Source organism: Lactuca virosa, chromosome 6, assembly GCF_052849685.1.
Source record: "Lactuca virosa cultivar CGN04683 chromosome 6, Lactuca_virosa_CGN04683_v6, whole genome shotgun sequence".
NCBI classification, from domain to species: Eukaryota; Viridiplantae; Streptophyta; class Magnoliopsida; order Asterales; family Asteraceae; genus Lactuca; species Lactuca virosa.
Window position 1 is genome coordinate 106,735,703 of NC_136431.1, and position 14,964 is coordinate 106,750,666.

Here is a 14,964-nt window from a genome sequence, read left to right on the forward strand (position 1 = left end):
ACACGAACTCCACCACCTATAGTTACCACAAAACCTTTTTTCATAAATTTCCAAATTACCAAAATACCCTCAGAAGTTAACTGGTCAACTCCTGGTCAAAGTCAAAGTCCACAGTTAGAGTCAACAGTCCATGTTGACCCGACTCGTCGAGTGTAATTCACCGACTCGTCGAGTCCTTCCTGAACTCAAGAAGTCGTGAAATCCCTGGTTGGCTCGTCGAGTTCCCTACAACTCGCCGAGCCCACGCGTGTCCAAAGGTTCGAGAGAAACCCTAGCCGACTCGCCGAGTCATTCGACTGACTCGCCGAGTCATTCGACTGGCTCGCCGAGTCCAAGGCAATCTTCATCTGACTCGCCGAGTTGTTCATCCAACTCGTCGGGTACATGACTATCTTCATATGACTCGCTGAGTTGTTCATCCAACTCGTCGGGTACATGACTATCTTCATATGACTCGCCGAATCGACCTTGCGACTCGCCGAGTCTCTTCAGTCCTTCAACCATACATATGCTTTTTAAGCCATGCAAAGGTTCCAGATTACATATCCAACCTTCCAAGGCCTGCTTATCACGTAAAGTTGCAAACTTTACGTGCATGCAAAGCTCTAAGGCCCTTAAATGAGAAAACTAAGCTTGCAATGAAGTCTCACACTTGAGGGAAGGCTCATACTAGGCAAGGCTGATGACTTTATGGATCTAGGGGTCAAAGGGAGTCCAGATCTGAAGTTACAACTTCAGATCTTAGCTCAAGCATAAGAAGCCTTTCATAAAACTCATCCAAAAGAGGTTAAAAGAGAGATGAGCCAAAGAAGCAGTTTAATACCTTCCAGAGAGTGACAACTGAAGAATCTCTTAGCTCCCCACGAGTTCCTAGCCTTGATTTCCTTGCTTCCCCAAGTGTTTCCTTCTCCAAAATCCCTCCTCCAAGCTTGAACACACCAAAAGATCACACACACTCGAATTAGGGTTTAAGAGGGACAAGAAGCAGTAAAGGGGAGGCTGGGGGAGGCCAATGATCCTTTAAATAGGGTGCAATACCCCAAAATTTAGGGTTTCATCTGCCAACTCCTACTCGTCGAGTCCCTTTTTGGACTCGGCGAGTAGGTCACTAAAACACGCGAACCAACTCGTCGAGTAGACCTCGAAAACAAGAAAATTCTTATATTAATTTCATACCTGAGAATCGGGGCGTTACATAACCGATTGAAATCAAGTCCAAGACAAATCCATCGAAATAAAATCAAACCAAACCTGAAACGAACCTTAAAATCAAAATGAAAACCTACATCAGTTTCAATTTCTGGATTTGATGACGATGAAGAAGGAGGAAACTCAAAATCAAAATCGAAATCAAGTATTTCTCTCTCTTATCGTGCTACATCTCCATCTCACCCATTTCCTATTTTGCTTTCATCAAGTCTATCTCTCTCAACCTATTTCTCTCTCGGTATCGTGCTATGTCTCCATCTCACTTGACCTCTATCTCGATATCGTATCAAAACACACATGTGTGTGTGTTTTGGGTTACTCTTTTATCTCCGATCAGTAACAATAGCGTGAGGGTTTGGAAGTGAAGGGGTGGATGGGTTGGAAAAGATGAGAGCAGGTATCGAAAAAGAACGGGGAGAGAGAGTGAGAGATCGATCGGAGGAGGTAGTGGTATTTTCCACTATAACTGAGAGAGATAGAGATTACAAAGAGTTGTTTTTTTTATTTTCTTTGTTAATTGATAAAAAAATAATAAATAATATTAGAATAACTAAAAAATAAATATCCAAGGGCATTATCGTCATTTCAAATGAGGCACGGACTACATTCGCAAGAAAAAAGCATATCAGGGATGAAGTGTGCAAGTTTTAAGCAAACGAGTGACGGTCCGAGTTAATTTTTGAAAATAGGGACTGAACATGCTTTTTGGCATGTGCACGAGGGACGATTGGTGTAATTTACCCTTTATTTTAATATTGTTCTATGCAATAATCATTACTTGATTAATTTATTAAAATCTTATTGTGGTTTGGTGTATATTGTATGTTTTTTATTTTAACTTCTTTTTTTTCACTTAGTAAGTGCTTATGATATTTTTTTGTTACGATTTTCATCTATCTTAGACATGAAATGACTATATTACTTTAATCTATTTTTTTCTCAAAATATATATTGTTTATAATTTTAAAAAATAAGATGACCCACCCCACTAACCCCTGGTCCCCACAACTTCTAAAATCCTCAGAAATTCTCTTCCTTCCTTTCATTCAAGCCGCCCAGCCGTCGTCGATCTAACGAGCTCTGACCACCATCTTTGATGCCATTCTTCAAAAATTGATAGGATACAAATTTAAATTGACGGTTTCTAAGATCCAAATTTATTGTATACAAAATCCAAAAGTGATGGTTTCTAATATCCAAATTAATAGTAAAAATGAATTGGATTGCACAAATATCTATTTTCTTATTAAAACCAAATTCATCAAATTCAAAAGCATAAACATCCAACCTAGCTTCAAAAAATAATAAAACCCTAACATACATTAGATCAAACCCATAAGCAAAATCTTCCCAAAATCTGGATTTATGGTTGTTCCAACAAACGAGATATTTCAAGAAATTTGGTCCAAGTTCATGAAGAAAAGCACTAATAGTCCGGTAGAGACTTTGAGAGAAGGAATGATTTCGATAGTAAGATTAATCTTCATAACATTGTTTTGTAATAGGTTAATAATAAACAAATAATAAGTGCATTAAAAAAGAATTAGATAAAGGTAACATAACTTTTATTATGTTTGATAGGGATAAAAAAATATAACAAAAAATGCCTTATAAGACGGTCCGAATGAAAAAAAATGAACAAAATGCCCAATTGACCCTAAACCACTAAGAGGATTTGAGTAAGTTACTCTTATTACTTGTTTTCTTTGTTTTTTTTTTATAGCAAACCGGTGATAGTTATACATGTTGTCTTCCATTAGGTTTGAGGAATGGCGACGTGTGATTCTTTTTTTTTTACATATATTCATTTACATACAGCTCTTCACGACTTTTTTTTGTTCATTTGTATTCTTTTATGTCCATGTTATATGTTTGTTTATGCTCATGCGTTTATGTTCATTAACATTCGTTTAACATCTTAATGAACATAAACAAACGAACGTGAACAAAATAAATTTCTAATGAATGAACACGGACAAGAAAATTTGTTTGTTCCTTTATTCAGTTAAACTAAAACGAACGAAAATGAACAATCTCTTATTTGTATTCATACGGTTCGTTTATAGCACTACACTTATTTAAGAACCGTCAATGCAAAAGTACAAACTTATTGGACTGAATCCATAACTTTTCACTAAGCCCAAGGACCATTACTGTAATTTAGTTCACATTTCACAACATGATTATATTCTACTCCGAATGCGAAGCTCCTCTTTCAATTGATCCCTTAAAACTCTTCTTAGCAACTTATTAGATGCTGTCCGAGGAAACTCCGGAACAATCTTAACAAAACTCACCTGTTCATTAATTAACGAAATCATAAACACATAGTTAACTCTTTTAATAACCTTAAAAAAAAAAACAAGAGTGGATTAGAGGAAACCTTAAACAAGGGATTAAGGTTTCTTTGGATAGCCTTTGAGAATATCATCTTTAGATTCTCGGGTTCAGCAGTGAACCCCTTTTTTAGTACCACAAATACAGCCAAAAGTTCTGGACCACCAATTGCGGGTGAAGCACTGACTGCAGCCGTTTCCATGATGCTGACATCAGCATTGTCACAAACACGTTCGATTTCAATTGAACTTGTCTGCATACACAAAACCCATATTCATTTTCTTTTAATATAAAAAATAAAAATTTATTATGAACTACAATACCTTTATGCCACCAAGATTCATGGTATCATCAGCCCTCCCTTGTACAACAAAATAGCCTCCGATTGTTCTCTTGATTATGTCTCCATGTCTCCTCAGTTTCTATATAAACAAACAATCACATTATGTTATAAATTTTTTATTTTTAAAAATTATAAAGTTGTGATACCATTCCATTGTAAATTGGCATTCCTTTGAAGTAAATCTCTTCATTATCTGCATTAAGTAGTCTATCTGTTGCTCCCATGTAAAGAGAAAACAACCCAACTTCACCAACACATGCTTCATCATCTGGCTGTCATATATACATAAAACTCACCACAATCAATTAAATTAAAGAAAAAAAAAACATGATAAATAAAAAATATGTTGAATTGATAAATGATGTTGGTCTTTCCTTCTACTTTATACATAAAGGCCTTTTTTTGTCTATTTAAGTAAAATAGAAACATGGATATATAAGTGTATTAAGTCAAAAAGAAAGATTTTACATAGGGAACTCCATGTTCATCAAGAATGAGAAAGCCAGTTGTCATTGAAGCAGAGCTAAAAGCTCCAAAGGCTTGTGGCTGAAGAAGATTCCCTTGAATGTAAGAAGAAGCAAGCTCAGTGCCTCCACAACATTCAATGATAGGTTTGTAATAAGCCCTTGAAGAAAGCCAAAGATCATCATCAACATTTGAGGCTTCACCTGTAGATGCAAATAACCTGTTTGGAAATTATGTTGCAAAAACATCGTTAATGATAATTTTTTTTCTTTTTTTTAAATAAAGGAGGATTAATTAATTAATTACTTGATATTTGTCCAATCTAAACCTTCCATACATCTTGTACTTTTCCATGTCTTGACTATGCTTGGAACTGTGCCCAAAGTTGTCACTCCTGCATCCTGAAAGATTTTTTAAACCATGTTAAGTGATATATTGAAAAATTTAAAAGATTTTATGTTTTTTTTTTTTCAATCTTTTTGTAAAAGGTTATTCTTCCAGCAACCCCACCACCAAAAAAGCACAAACTAATATTGGTGGATTTTCATATACAACCCCAAACTTCACAGTTTTCTATTTTATTTTGTTAGCTTGTTTTTATATTTAAAAGGAAGGGATAATCTCAAAAAAGACCTTGTATTTTGTGTTTTTTCCGTATTAAACCTCAAATTTATTTTTTTCCTGAAAAAAACCTTGTATTTTTTCATTTTTTCCGATTTGGCCCTTTTAGTCATTTTTTCCAAAAACAATTGTAAAATGTGAGGGTTTTTTTCATGAAAAACTAAAAAAGTTGAGGGTTTATTAGGAAGCATTTAGAAGGTTAAGGATTTTTTTCGGAAAAAAAATACAAAGTTGAGGGCTTTTTCAGAAAAAATATAAGGTCTATTTTAGGCGAAAAAATAAATTTGAGGTTTAATCCAGAAAAAACACAAAATATAAGGTATTTTTTGAGATTAACCCTAAAAGGAATAGTTTAATTTCTTCTATACTTTAAATAATCTTTTATTGTCTTAAATACAATAAAAAAAATTATTATAGATAATGATTTCCAATAAAATGTTGGGTTGTGTTGCTAATAATCACAAAAAAGTCAATTCATATTAAAATTGAAACTCTCACACTTTAATATTTGTGCAAGTATACCATCCTAGAACCAACTATGCCACACCCTAGGGGCAATTTGGTCAATCTTTAATACTTATAAAAAAAGTTGGGAAAACCTCATAAAAACCCAAAGTATTTTCATCAAATGTTAAAAAAACCACTATATTATTTTTTAGTACACTAAAATCCTTATATTTTCTGAAATTCTTATTTAAGGTTTTTAAATCTCAGAAAAACCTAATCTATTTTCATGAAATGATTAAAAAAACCATTATATAATTTTTTGTAGTGCATTTAAACCCTCATATTTTTTTGAAATTTTTTAATCTATTGAGTTGTAACAATCAAAACGTTGTGAATCGTTTACATAATATTTTTAACTATCTAGGATTTACCGAGCCCAACGCCTTAAATGATAAATTTGAAAACTTATAAGGGTTTTAACATTTTAAAAAATATAAGGGTTTTAATGTACAAAAAAATTATATAGTGGTTTTTTAAGATTTTCATGAAAATATGTTGGGTTTTAATAAGGTTTTCCCAAAAAAGTTTGAAGAAGTAACCTGAATAAATTTTCCAAAACCATGACCAAGTGGGGAGCCATGATAAAGAGCTAGTGTAGCGCCACATAGGAAAGATGAATAGAGTAAAATGGGCCCCATCACCCATCCCAAATTTGTGGGCCAACAAAACACATCTCCAGGCTGAATGTTCATGTGGGCCCACGAATCACCAGCACATCGAATGGGAGCAATTTGAGTCCATGGTATAGCTTTTGGATCTCCTTAAAAAGAGAAAAAAGAAAACTTATAAGTTAATTAATAAAGAAAAGTATACTTTTAGAGGCTTAAGAGATTGTAGATAATGTCTTTCAACCTGTTGTTCCTGAAGAGAAGAGTATGTTTGTCATTGTGTCTATTGACTGATAGACTGGAGGGCAATAATCCGGGCTGAAATTTAATAAATTGAAAATCATTAAATCAATATTTTCCATTTTTCTTCACATAAAATGTTACTTGCATATATACATAGCAATTGTTACTAGAATAATTGGGTAGACTATTAAAGATATAATGTACTAAGAAACAAACTGAAAGTACAATGATTTACGAGAGAGAAATTAAAGTAGGATGCTTAATACACAAATAGGTGAGACTATGTTGCTACTTAATGCATTTAGCCCCATAAAAAATAACATGTAGATTGGAAGAGAAGGATCTTATTAGAATGGGGTATAAACAAGGTTATTATGGTAATTTGTACCTTGGAAGGTGTCTTGCAATTGAAAGAAAATCCTGCCATGAAATATCTTGTTTTCTTAGTTGAATGTCAAGATTCTCTCCAATTGCAGGAATCACAATCACTCTACATTCAGTGGCTTCAACAACACGGCTGCAAAAAAGAAAGAAATCATGATGACAGTTGGTTTCAGAGTGGTATACTTTGTAGAAAAAGTCAAGGGTTTGACTTTTGAATCTCAATAGTTGCAGTGTGAATGTGTGATCCTATTTGTAGTTATTACCTGTACAAAGGAAATCTTCGACCACCTCTAACAATGTAATCCTGAGTAAAGATAGCCTTTGATTTAGAGACGCGTAATCTTGTTGCAATTTCCTTTGATGCAAAGCTATCAGCTATGGATACAACCACAAATCCAGAGTATATGATTGCCAAGTATAAAACAACTGCAGTTACTGTCATTGGCATGTCAATTGCAATCGGATCCCCAATTGAAAACAACCCCTTTAATGAATTTGCAACCAACCTATACAAAAAAATTAGTTACATAGATACAAGATTCATAAAGAAGTATAAAATTAATGGCGAATTGTATATGGAAATCATACATTACTTGGTGTCGCAGTTCGTTCAGTGTCATCTTGTTTACTTCAAAATTATCAAATCGTTCATCCCTCCATACGATTGCAACCTTTTCGTTCTCGTCATCTTGTTTGGTAGTTGATTTTAAGCAACATTCGGCGATGTTCAAAACTGAATCAGGAAACCATGAGCCGCTATGTTTTGATTTGTTAGAGGTATCCAATATACACTTTGGAGGTTGATGAAATCGTATTGAAAGCTCTTCCAAAACAATCGACCAGTATGCCTGAAACCAAAACATCACAAAGTTCATTAAACATTAGATATGTTGATCCAAAAGAGGCCTTGAGGAAATACGACTGTAAGAACAAGAACTTGCCTCGGGATGATGAACGGAGAATTTCTGAAATTGTTTAAAGCTTGAGATAGGATCCTTGTAAGCTGCTCCTAGAAGCTTTGAGCCATGAGTTTCCATAAGTCGCCCCAAGTTCGTCCGTTTAGCATCAACACTAATTTACAAACAGAAACGCAAATTCATTACACTAAGATCAAATGATGAAAGTTCAAATGATGATAGTTCAGTTGATCAGTTCATAATTAGCTAAACACTAGTTATGATTCGGATTTTATAATTGTAGTATAAGAACACCAGAAGAAAATCCCTAAAGCAGAAGCAACATTATAACTTACTCGGAAGGGAACCAATACAGAGGAGGGCCATGGATGGAGGCATCGTAATCAGCATAAACGGCGTTGTAGATGAGACGATGCAGAGAATGAGGGAAAGATGGTTTGAGCAACCTTCGAGAAGTAATGTCGCGCCATAACTCAACTGGGCTGGAGCTAGTGGTGTGATCAATGGCTTCTTTGAGCTCGATTTGCAGCGATTTCGCATCATGTACTGATAATCCAGTGTTCAGCAGTTCTTGGAGCCCCAATTCGTGGATACGTTTAGCTTTATCCATCTGAATTTCCATTTTCTATGATGTCCAAACACGAAGGGCTTAAAATAAGGAAATAGGGGTAGGTGATTCATGCTGTGATTGAGAATGAGTAGCGTGTGTAGGTGAAAAACGAAGCAATTAATGGGCGCTCAGTACTTCTCATACATTCAATCATGTCATCATGTGATGGTTACTATGTTTGGAAAGCCAGGTTCTATCGGTAATACCCTATGAGCCTCCTGATTTGATCGTTCGTTGTTTTTTTAGAAAATTACAGATCTAATATAATATTTTAATGATTTTTTAAAAAATAACCAAAGAATTCTGTGTTTTCGAAAATAGTCATTGAAATAGTAGGTAGATAGCTAGTTTTTATTCTTCATTGTTTTTTTAGAATAGTCATTGAAATCATAGATAGCTAGGTTTTATAATTCATTGTTTTCTTAGAAAATTACAGACTTAATATAATATTTTAATGATTTTTTTAAAAATAACCAATGAATTTTGTCTTTTTCAAAAATAGTCATTGAAATCGTAGATAGCTAGGTTTACATGTGATTTCGTACTGTTTGTTTAACTGTGATTCCCTCTTCTTGGGATGCGATTTTACTCCAATTTTGACTTACGACTGGAAAATAAAGTATAGCCGTGTAAAAGTTTTTTTTTCTTTTTTTTTTATAGATTTTTGACAAATCTTTAAAAATGGTCCCTATAAAGTATAGCCGTGTAAAAGTTTTTTTTTCTTTTTTTTTTTTATAGATTTTTGACAAATCTTTAAAAATGGTCCCTATGGTTTCCAAAAAAATCGAGTTTAATCATTAACTTTTTAGCTCATCAACGTTGGTCCATATGGTTTCAAAACTTTTAATGGATGGTCCTTCCGTCAGTTCTTTGCTTTTAAGTCTAACTTCTTTTCTTTTAAGTCTAACTGATGTGAGGGTAAAATGGTCCTTCTGTCAGTTCTTTGTTGTTAAGTCTAACTGTTGCACTAATCTCTCCATGCCACTAAGCATTAAACACTAATAGTATATGTATCACATGTACACACCTTAGGCAATTGAACCTAATAGTGTAATAGTAGCACTCAACATCTCAAGATTCATATTGTTATGTGCATATTTGTTACTTCACACACATATATCCAAAAAGTGTCTAAAATTTTGAAAATCTTCCGAATTTAAAAAGCATGCACTTCCTAAGCCATTTTATAATGTAATATACAAGAAAAACCGATACTTATACATGAAATATATATAATTCCTACATAATATATGAACTAAAAACACACATGACTATTTGGTTTCCTAAATGCTCAATTTTTACTTTGCAAATCGTTGAGTCCATTCTGCAGCTAATGCATCATGTTTACTTCTGTCTACCAAGTACAAATGAGCAATTCCTGGAACTTGAGGTTTATCTGCAACAATTGAAAAACAAAATTATCAACTTTATCCAAATTTCAGATTTTTAAAGATGCTAAAAGATTATAATATAAAAATTCAGATAGGGAATTTTAGGATTAAACTATAACAAAAGGAATGAAATACATACAAGGGTTAGGGTTGTTGAAGATTGATCTCAAAGCAAGTAGAACTTTTGAAATTGTTAAAGCTGGACTCCAACTGTTTTCTTCCAAGATATCCAAGCTAACATTGCCTGTTGAATCTACATTGCAATGATATATTCGTGTTTTGAAAACAACCTGCACCCTAATACCACAAATCAATAAAGTGCCAAAAAAAGATTAAAAAAGAATGATATTGGGATTTTTGATAGGTGATATGCAAGTAGATTGGCATTTATAACAGAATCTTTTGTATGAAAGTTCCTAGGTCAAGAAAGTATATTCAGCATAGATATGGACATACCTTTGGAGGCTTAAAAGGATAATTAGCAGGAAATGTTATGTCAAGAAAGTATATGCCTCCATCATAAGGCGTTCCTACAAGAAATTAAAAAAGAACAACAAACAAACAAAATCAAGATAAAGTTCCAAGACATTTGAAGTTGTTCTCTTATGCATTTGATCGAACACCTTTCCCTCATCACATGTTAAATCGTTAGCAGGTTTCTTTAAGGCTTTAGACCATGGCTGAACACAATTATAGGGTTCATGACTCCCTTATTCAGAGGGATTCGTCTACCATATAGGCTAATTACTGGGTTAAAATCAAATGAAGCAAAAGCTAATGAACATACGAATTTCTTCTCTAAAGCGTTTGATCGAACATCTTTTCCTAATTCCACACAAAATCGTTGGTAGGTTTCTTTAAGGCTTTAGAAATTAGGTAAACACCATTACAGAGTTCATAAATCCCTTATTCATAAGGATGCATCTACCGTAGAAGCTATTAACTGGGTTCAATCAAATCAATTGAACGCCCGAATCAAGAAATTAGAACAAAAAGGTAAGAGATTTAACAAAAACACTCAAACACACGGTAAGAGTTGAGTTGAGGAGGGTTGACCTTGGGGACCGAAGAGAGTAGCGACCCAGTGATAGAGGTTATCGCCTTTGGGGCCAGCGGAACAATCGGCAGGTGGGTCCGTGTTGAGTTCTGCCATTTCCTTCTGTATTCTCTTCCCCGACGATGTTAAAGATGTCCGTGATGGCCATGATCGTCCACCAGTCAAGCTCCCACTGTTCATCATCCACCTCCCTTCTTTACCAACACAGATACCCAAGTATCTGACTTGTTTGACCGCGTCTTCTACAACCCCAATTTATCTCATTTTAGTTCTAGTAAATTTATAGTCTAACAAATATTTGGTAGAAAAATTATGATAAGTTTAATAAAGTTATAGTCCTACACAAGCTACGTTGTAATGATTTTTAACATTTAAATATGGGATAATGACTTAAAAGGGTAATATATTTTTTGATTTGTACATATTTGGTCACTGAGTTTTTTTTTCGTCCACATTTACCCCTTCAACTTGTTAAACTGTATACATTCAGTCCTTATGACCGGCTACTCCAGGTTACCCAGTAAAAATGACTTAATAGGGTAATATATTTCTTACTTTGTACACATTTAGTCCTTAATATTTTTGTACATTTAGTCCTTTTTTTTTGCAAAATAAGTCATTTTTTTTTACTCATTCAATACTTAGGGAGGAGGGAGTCATTCCCTCCCAACCCACTGAACCCACTGCCACATCATTTTTTCTCTTTTATTTTTCTTCATCTTTCCAAACCCACAACACAGGAAAATCCTATCTTTTTGAACCCACTCAACCCACTCAATTAAAAAAAATACAAAACAATCAAATGTAAAATCTTAATAAGCAATAGAGTTATCGGTGGTACCACTCCCGCTTCAACGAGTGGGTTGATTGGTTTCACTAACCCACTTCATCATCTCTCTCTACTTTATCTTTCTTATTTTCTCTTGTACCATGTGTTTTAAAACTTGTACCTTAGTTGTTTTGTATTTTTTTTAATTGAGTGGGTTGAGTGGGTTCAAAAAGATAGGATTCCGTATGTTGTGGGTTCGAAAAGATGAAGAAAAATAAAAGAGAAAAATTGATACGGCAGTGGGTTCGGTGGGTTGGAAGGGAACGACTCCCTCCTCCCTTATGAATGATTTTTTAGTTTTTTCTCACGAAATTTTACGTGGGATATTCATTAATGAGGTGTATGGGGCTTTTGATGCTTATATCCATCGCGATCTCGACTACTTCGTTGCGTAGGTCATGTGTTCTGAACGTCATAACTTCTTCATATGATCTCGGATTTTAACGATCTTTATATTCATGCGTTCGTATTTTAGTCTACTACAACTTTCATTTAGATTACTCCCATTAAAAAATAATATATTTTTACTTACGATTTTTATATCCATACGCGGTGGCGGATTTAGTATGGTCTCGGTGTTGCACCGACAACACCTGTTTTTTCTATTAGCAGTGGAAAAATTTTTGCTTTTTTTTTTACGTTTATACCTATTTTCATGTATCGGCAACACCTACTATGTATTATTGCGTCTTCCCTTGTCCATACGTTTTTTATGAATGCATGTATGTATGTTTTTTTTATAAAATCGTTAGTAAAAATATATTACATTTTAACGGGAGTAATCTTAAAGAAAGTTGTAGTAGACTCAAAAAATGAACACATGGATAAAGATCCTTAAAATCTGATATCGTATGAAGAAGTTACGATATTCAAAATACAAGACCTAAGCCAAACCACAAGACTTACGCAGCCAAGCAGTCGAGATCGCATTGGACATAAGCATCAACAACCCCAAACACCTCATCAATGATTGTCTCACGTAAGATGTCGTGAAAAAAACCTAAAGAAATCATTCATAAGTACTGAATGAGTACAAAAAAAGGACTTATTTTGAAACAAAAAAAATGTTAAGGACTAAATATGTACAAAAATATTAAGGACTAAATGTGTACAAAATGAAAAATATATTACCCTATCAAGTCATTTTTGCCGGCTAACCTGGAGTAACAGGTCATAAGGACTGAATGTGTACAGTTTAACAAATTTAAGGGGTAAATGTGGACGAAAAAAAACTCAGTGACCAAATGTGTACAAATCGAATAATATGTTACCCTTTTAAGTCATTATCCCTTTAAATATCTAAAACTTAGTTTACTAGTACATAAAATTGTAAACTTTGACTTGAAACTTTAGCTAGCTCCGCATAGTTGTCCAACATGTTTTTGCACCCAAGGTGATGCGTTAGGAAACAACCCGAAAGTCTAACCGAAATGGAATTTGAGAATGTGTTTTGTAGTTTATTTGTTGAATGCATAATCCAAGATAGATTTATGCATAAACATATGAAGAACCCTAAAGAAAACACTTACATGGGAAAAATGATAACTTTAATAATGTTGAAGATGACATCTCATGTTATATGATTCTTTCATTTCCTTTATGTGATGGTGTCATAGTTATCAATTCTTATGGATGAAATTTGTAACATCTCGACTCTCAGGTATTATATTTATATATTTATTTTGAGATTTAATGAGTGACTCGACGAGTTATGTGTCCGACTCGTCGAGTAGAGATGGATTGGTCACGTGGGTTTAATGACCGACTCGCCGAGTTGACGTTGTGTGGGGAAACCCTAAATCCCCGGGTTTGTGACCTATTTAAGGGGTCTTAATCCCTCATTTCCGCATCATGTAACGTCCCAAAAATACAGGCCAAAAATTTCATTTTTAAATCAATACTTTGGAAAACATTTGTGAATAAACATCATCCGATCATATCATTTCATAAAAACATTTCTCGTGTCTGAAAACCAAATCATAAAAATAATAGTAACGTCAGAGTACAATCCCAGAACATCTCATAATGCGGAAAACCAATGCGTGTGTGTATGATGTGCCGCTACCGCGCTAGCTCTTTCCCCTTCGCTGAAGAGGTACCTGAAAACAAAACTGTAAACCGTAAGCACAAAGCTTAGTGAGTTCCCCCATCGTCCACATACCATACAATCATATAACATACGTACTGCCAGGCATTTCTGGGGTGCCCGACCTACCCGGTACGGCCATTCTTGGGTGCCGACCTACCCGTACGGCCATTCTGGGGTGCCAACCTACCCATGTCAAGCCATTCTGGGGTGCTGACCTACCCATGTCGAGCCATTCTGGGGTGCTGACTACCCTTCGGTCCTAACAACCGAACCTCGGGGACTATTTCACCCCCTACTACTACTGTCACATATATCATAGCATAATCTACTGTCAGACATATATGGGGCGTCTGACCTACCCTTCTGTCCTAACAACCGAATCTCGGGGACTATTCCCCCTCCTACTACCTCTATCTCATACAACATATCATGCTAGCAGCTAAACATATCATAACATACTGTTAGGCATATCTGGGGTGCCTAACCTACCCTTCGGTCCTATCAACCGAACTCTATCACTATCACATATCATATCACGCTAGCATATAACATAACAGGTAGTAGTAACACAGATGAATATCACAAAGACAAACATCTATCATACGATCCCTACTGGTGGGCCGGCATTGTGGCCGTAGACCCACCGCTACTGGAAGGTAACTCACCTCGCACAAGTGGCTGCTGATAATCTGCGCGGGAAACCTCCGTCCGCTGCTGCTCCGGAAATCCTCCGGCTACAAACCCCATAAACACTCAGTTAGAAACTGATCTCTATACTTAGGGTAAAATGACCATTTACCCCCAACCAAGTCAAGTCAAAGTCAAAGTCAAAGTCAACTTCCAGTTGACCCGACTCGCCGAGTTGGGCCGTCAACTCGCCGAGTCCCTCACTCTCTACTCGTCCTCATCCGTGACCCTACTCGTCGAGTTGGGCCGTCAACTCGACGAGTTCTTCTCTCATTCGAACGCCCCATGAAAACTCATCCGACTCGCCGAGTTGATGAACAACTCGTCGAGTTGTCCTTTATCTGATGAACCAGATCTGTCATCAACTCGCCGAGTTGATGAACAACTCGCCGAGTTCTAAGGAGATTGCCTTAGACTCGCCGAGTCCGTTCATGCACTCGCCGAGTCCCATGAACTTCCAGCACAATGGCTTAGTCCAGAACGTTGGGTCACTCCCTGGGACCCCCTTAAAACCTTTCCACACTCAACTGGGTTCTTTTGACCCTCAACAGAAAGGGCAAAACCCTTAGACTCGCCGAGTCCAATAATGGACTCGCCGATTTGGTCACGTCCATACCCTAAATCTTTGCTTTCTGATGTACATCCTTTGATCAAAAGATAGATCCAA

The 14,964-nt window shown here is 35.5% G+C and overlaps 2 protein-coding genes across 2 annotated transcripts; both read right to left on the reverse strand.

The window, feature by feature from the left end:
* Nucleotides 1-3,235: 3,235 nt before the first annotated feature.
* Nucleotides 3,236-8,426, reverse strand: AAE18 (acyl-activating enzyme 18). The gene is made up of 13 exons (XM_079055905.1): nt 7,970-8,426; nt 7,659-7,788; nt 7,306-7,565; nt 6,981-7,223; nt 6,722-6,850; nt 6,335-6,408; nt 6,022-6,242; nt 4,661-4,755; nt 4,358-4,574; nt 4,036-4,161; nt 3,870-3,968; nt 3,593-3,799; nt 3,236-3,506 (listed from the first exon to the last, which is right to left on the reverse strand). The coding sequence occupies exons 1-13, from the start codon at nt 8,254-8,256 to the stop codon at nt 3,393-3,395; spliced, it is 2,202 nt and encodes a 733-aa protein (XP_078912031.1). The 5' UTR covers nt 8,257-8,426; the 3' UTR covers nt 3,236-3,392.
* A 973-nt stretch (nt 8,427-9,399) lies between these two features.
* Nucleotides 9,400-10,968, reverse strand: FUS9 (Ubiquitin-conjugating enzyme family protein). Its single transcript, XM_079054893.1, has 4 exons — nt 10,692-10,968; nt 10,092-10,165; nt 9,775-9,925; nt 9,400-9,640 (listed from the first exon to the last, which is right to left on the reverse strand). Exons 1-4 carry the CDS (start codon nt 10,873-10,875, stop codon nt 9,543-9,545), a joined length of 507 nt encoding a protein of 168 aa, XP_078911019.1. The 5' UTR covers nt 10,876-10,968; the 3' UTR covers nt 9,400-9,542.
* Between the last annotated feature and the right edge of the window lie 3,996 nt (nt 10,969-14,964).

Bases quoted from the DNA above. Each gene is read 5' to 3' on its own strand.
- AAE18 (XM_079055905.1), bottom strand. From the start codon at position 8,256: ATGGAAATTCAGATGGATAAAGCTAAACGTATCCACGAATTGGGGCTC. The intron at 3,969-4,035 runs GTATCACAACTT...TTGTTTATATAG, and splicing joins TGCCAATTTACAATGGAATG to AAACTGAGGAGACATGGAGA. The intron at 3,507-3,592 runs GTTTCCTCTAAT...ATTAATGAACAG, and splicing joins ACCTTAATCCCTTGTTTAAG to GTGAGTTTTGTTAAGATTGT.
- FUS9 (XM_079054893.1), bottom strand. From the start codon at position 10,875: ATGATGAACAGTGGGAGCTTGACTGGTGGACGATCATGGCCATCACGG. The intron at 9,926-10,091 runs GTATGTCCATAT...ATTAGGGTGCAG, and splicing joins ATCCTTTTAAGCCTCCAAAG to GTTGTTTTCAAAACACGAAT. The intron at 9,641-9,774 runs GTATGTATTTCA...CAATTGTTGCAG, and splicing joins CTTCAACAACCCTAACCCTT to ATAAACCTCAAGTTCCAGGA.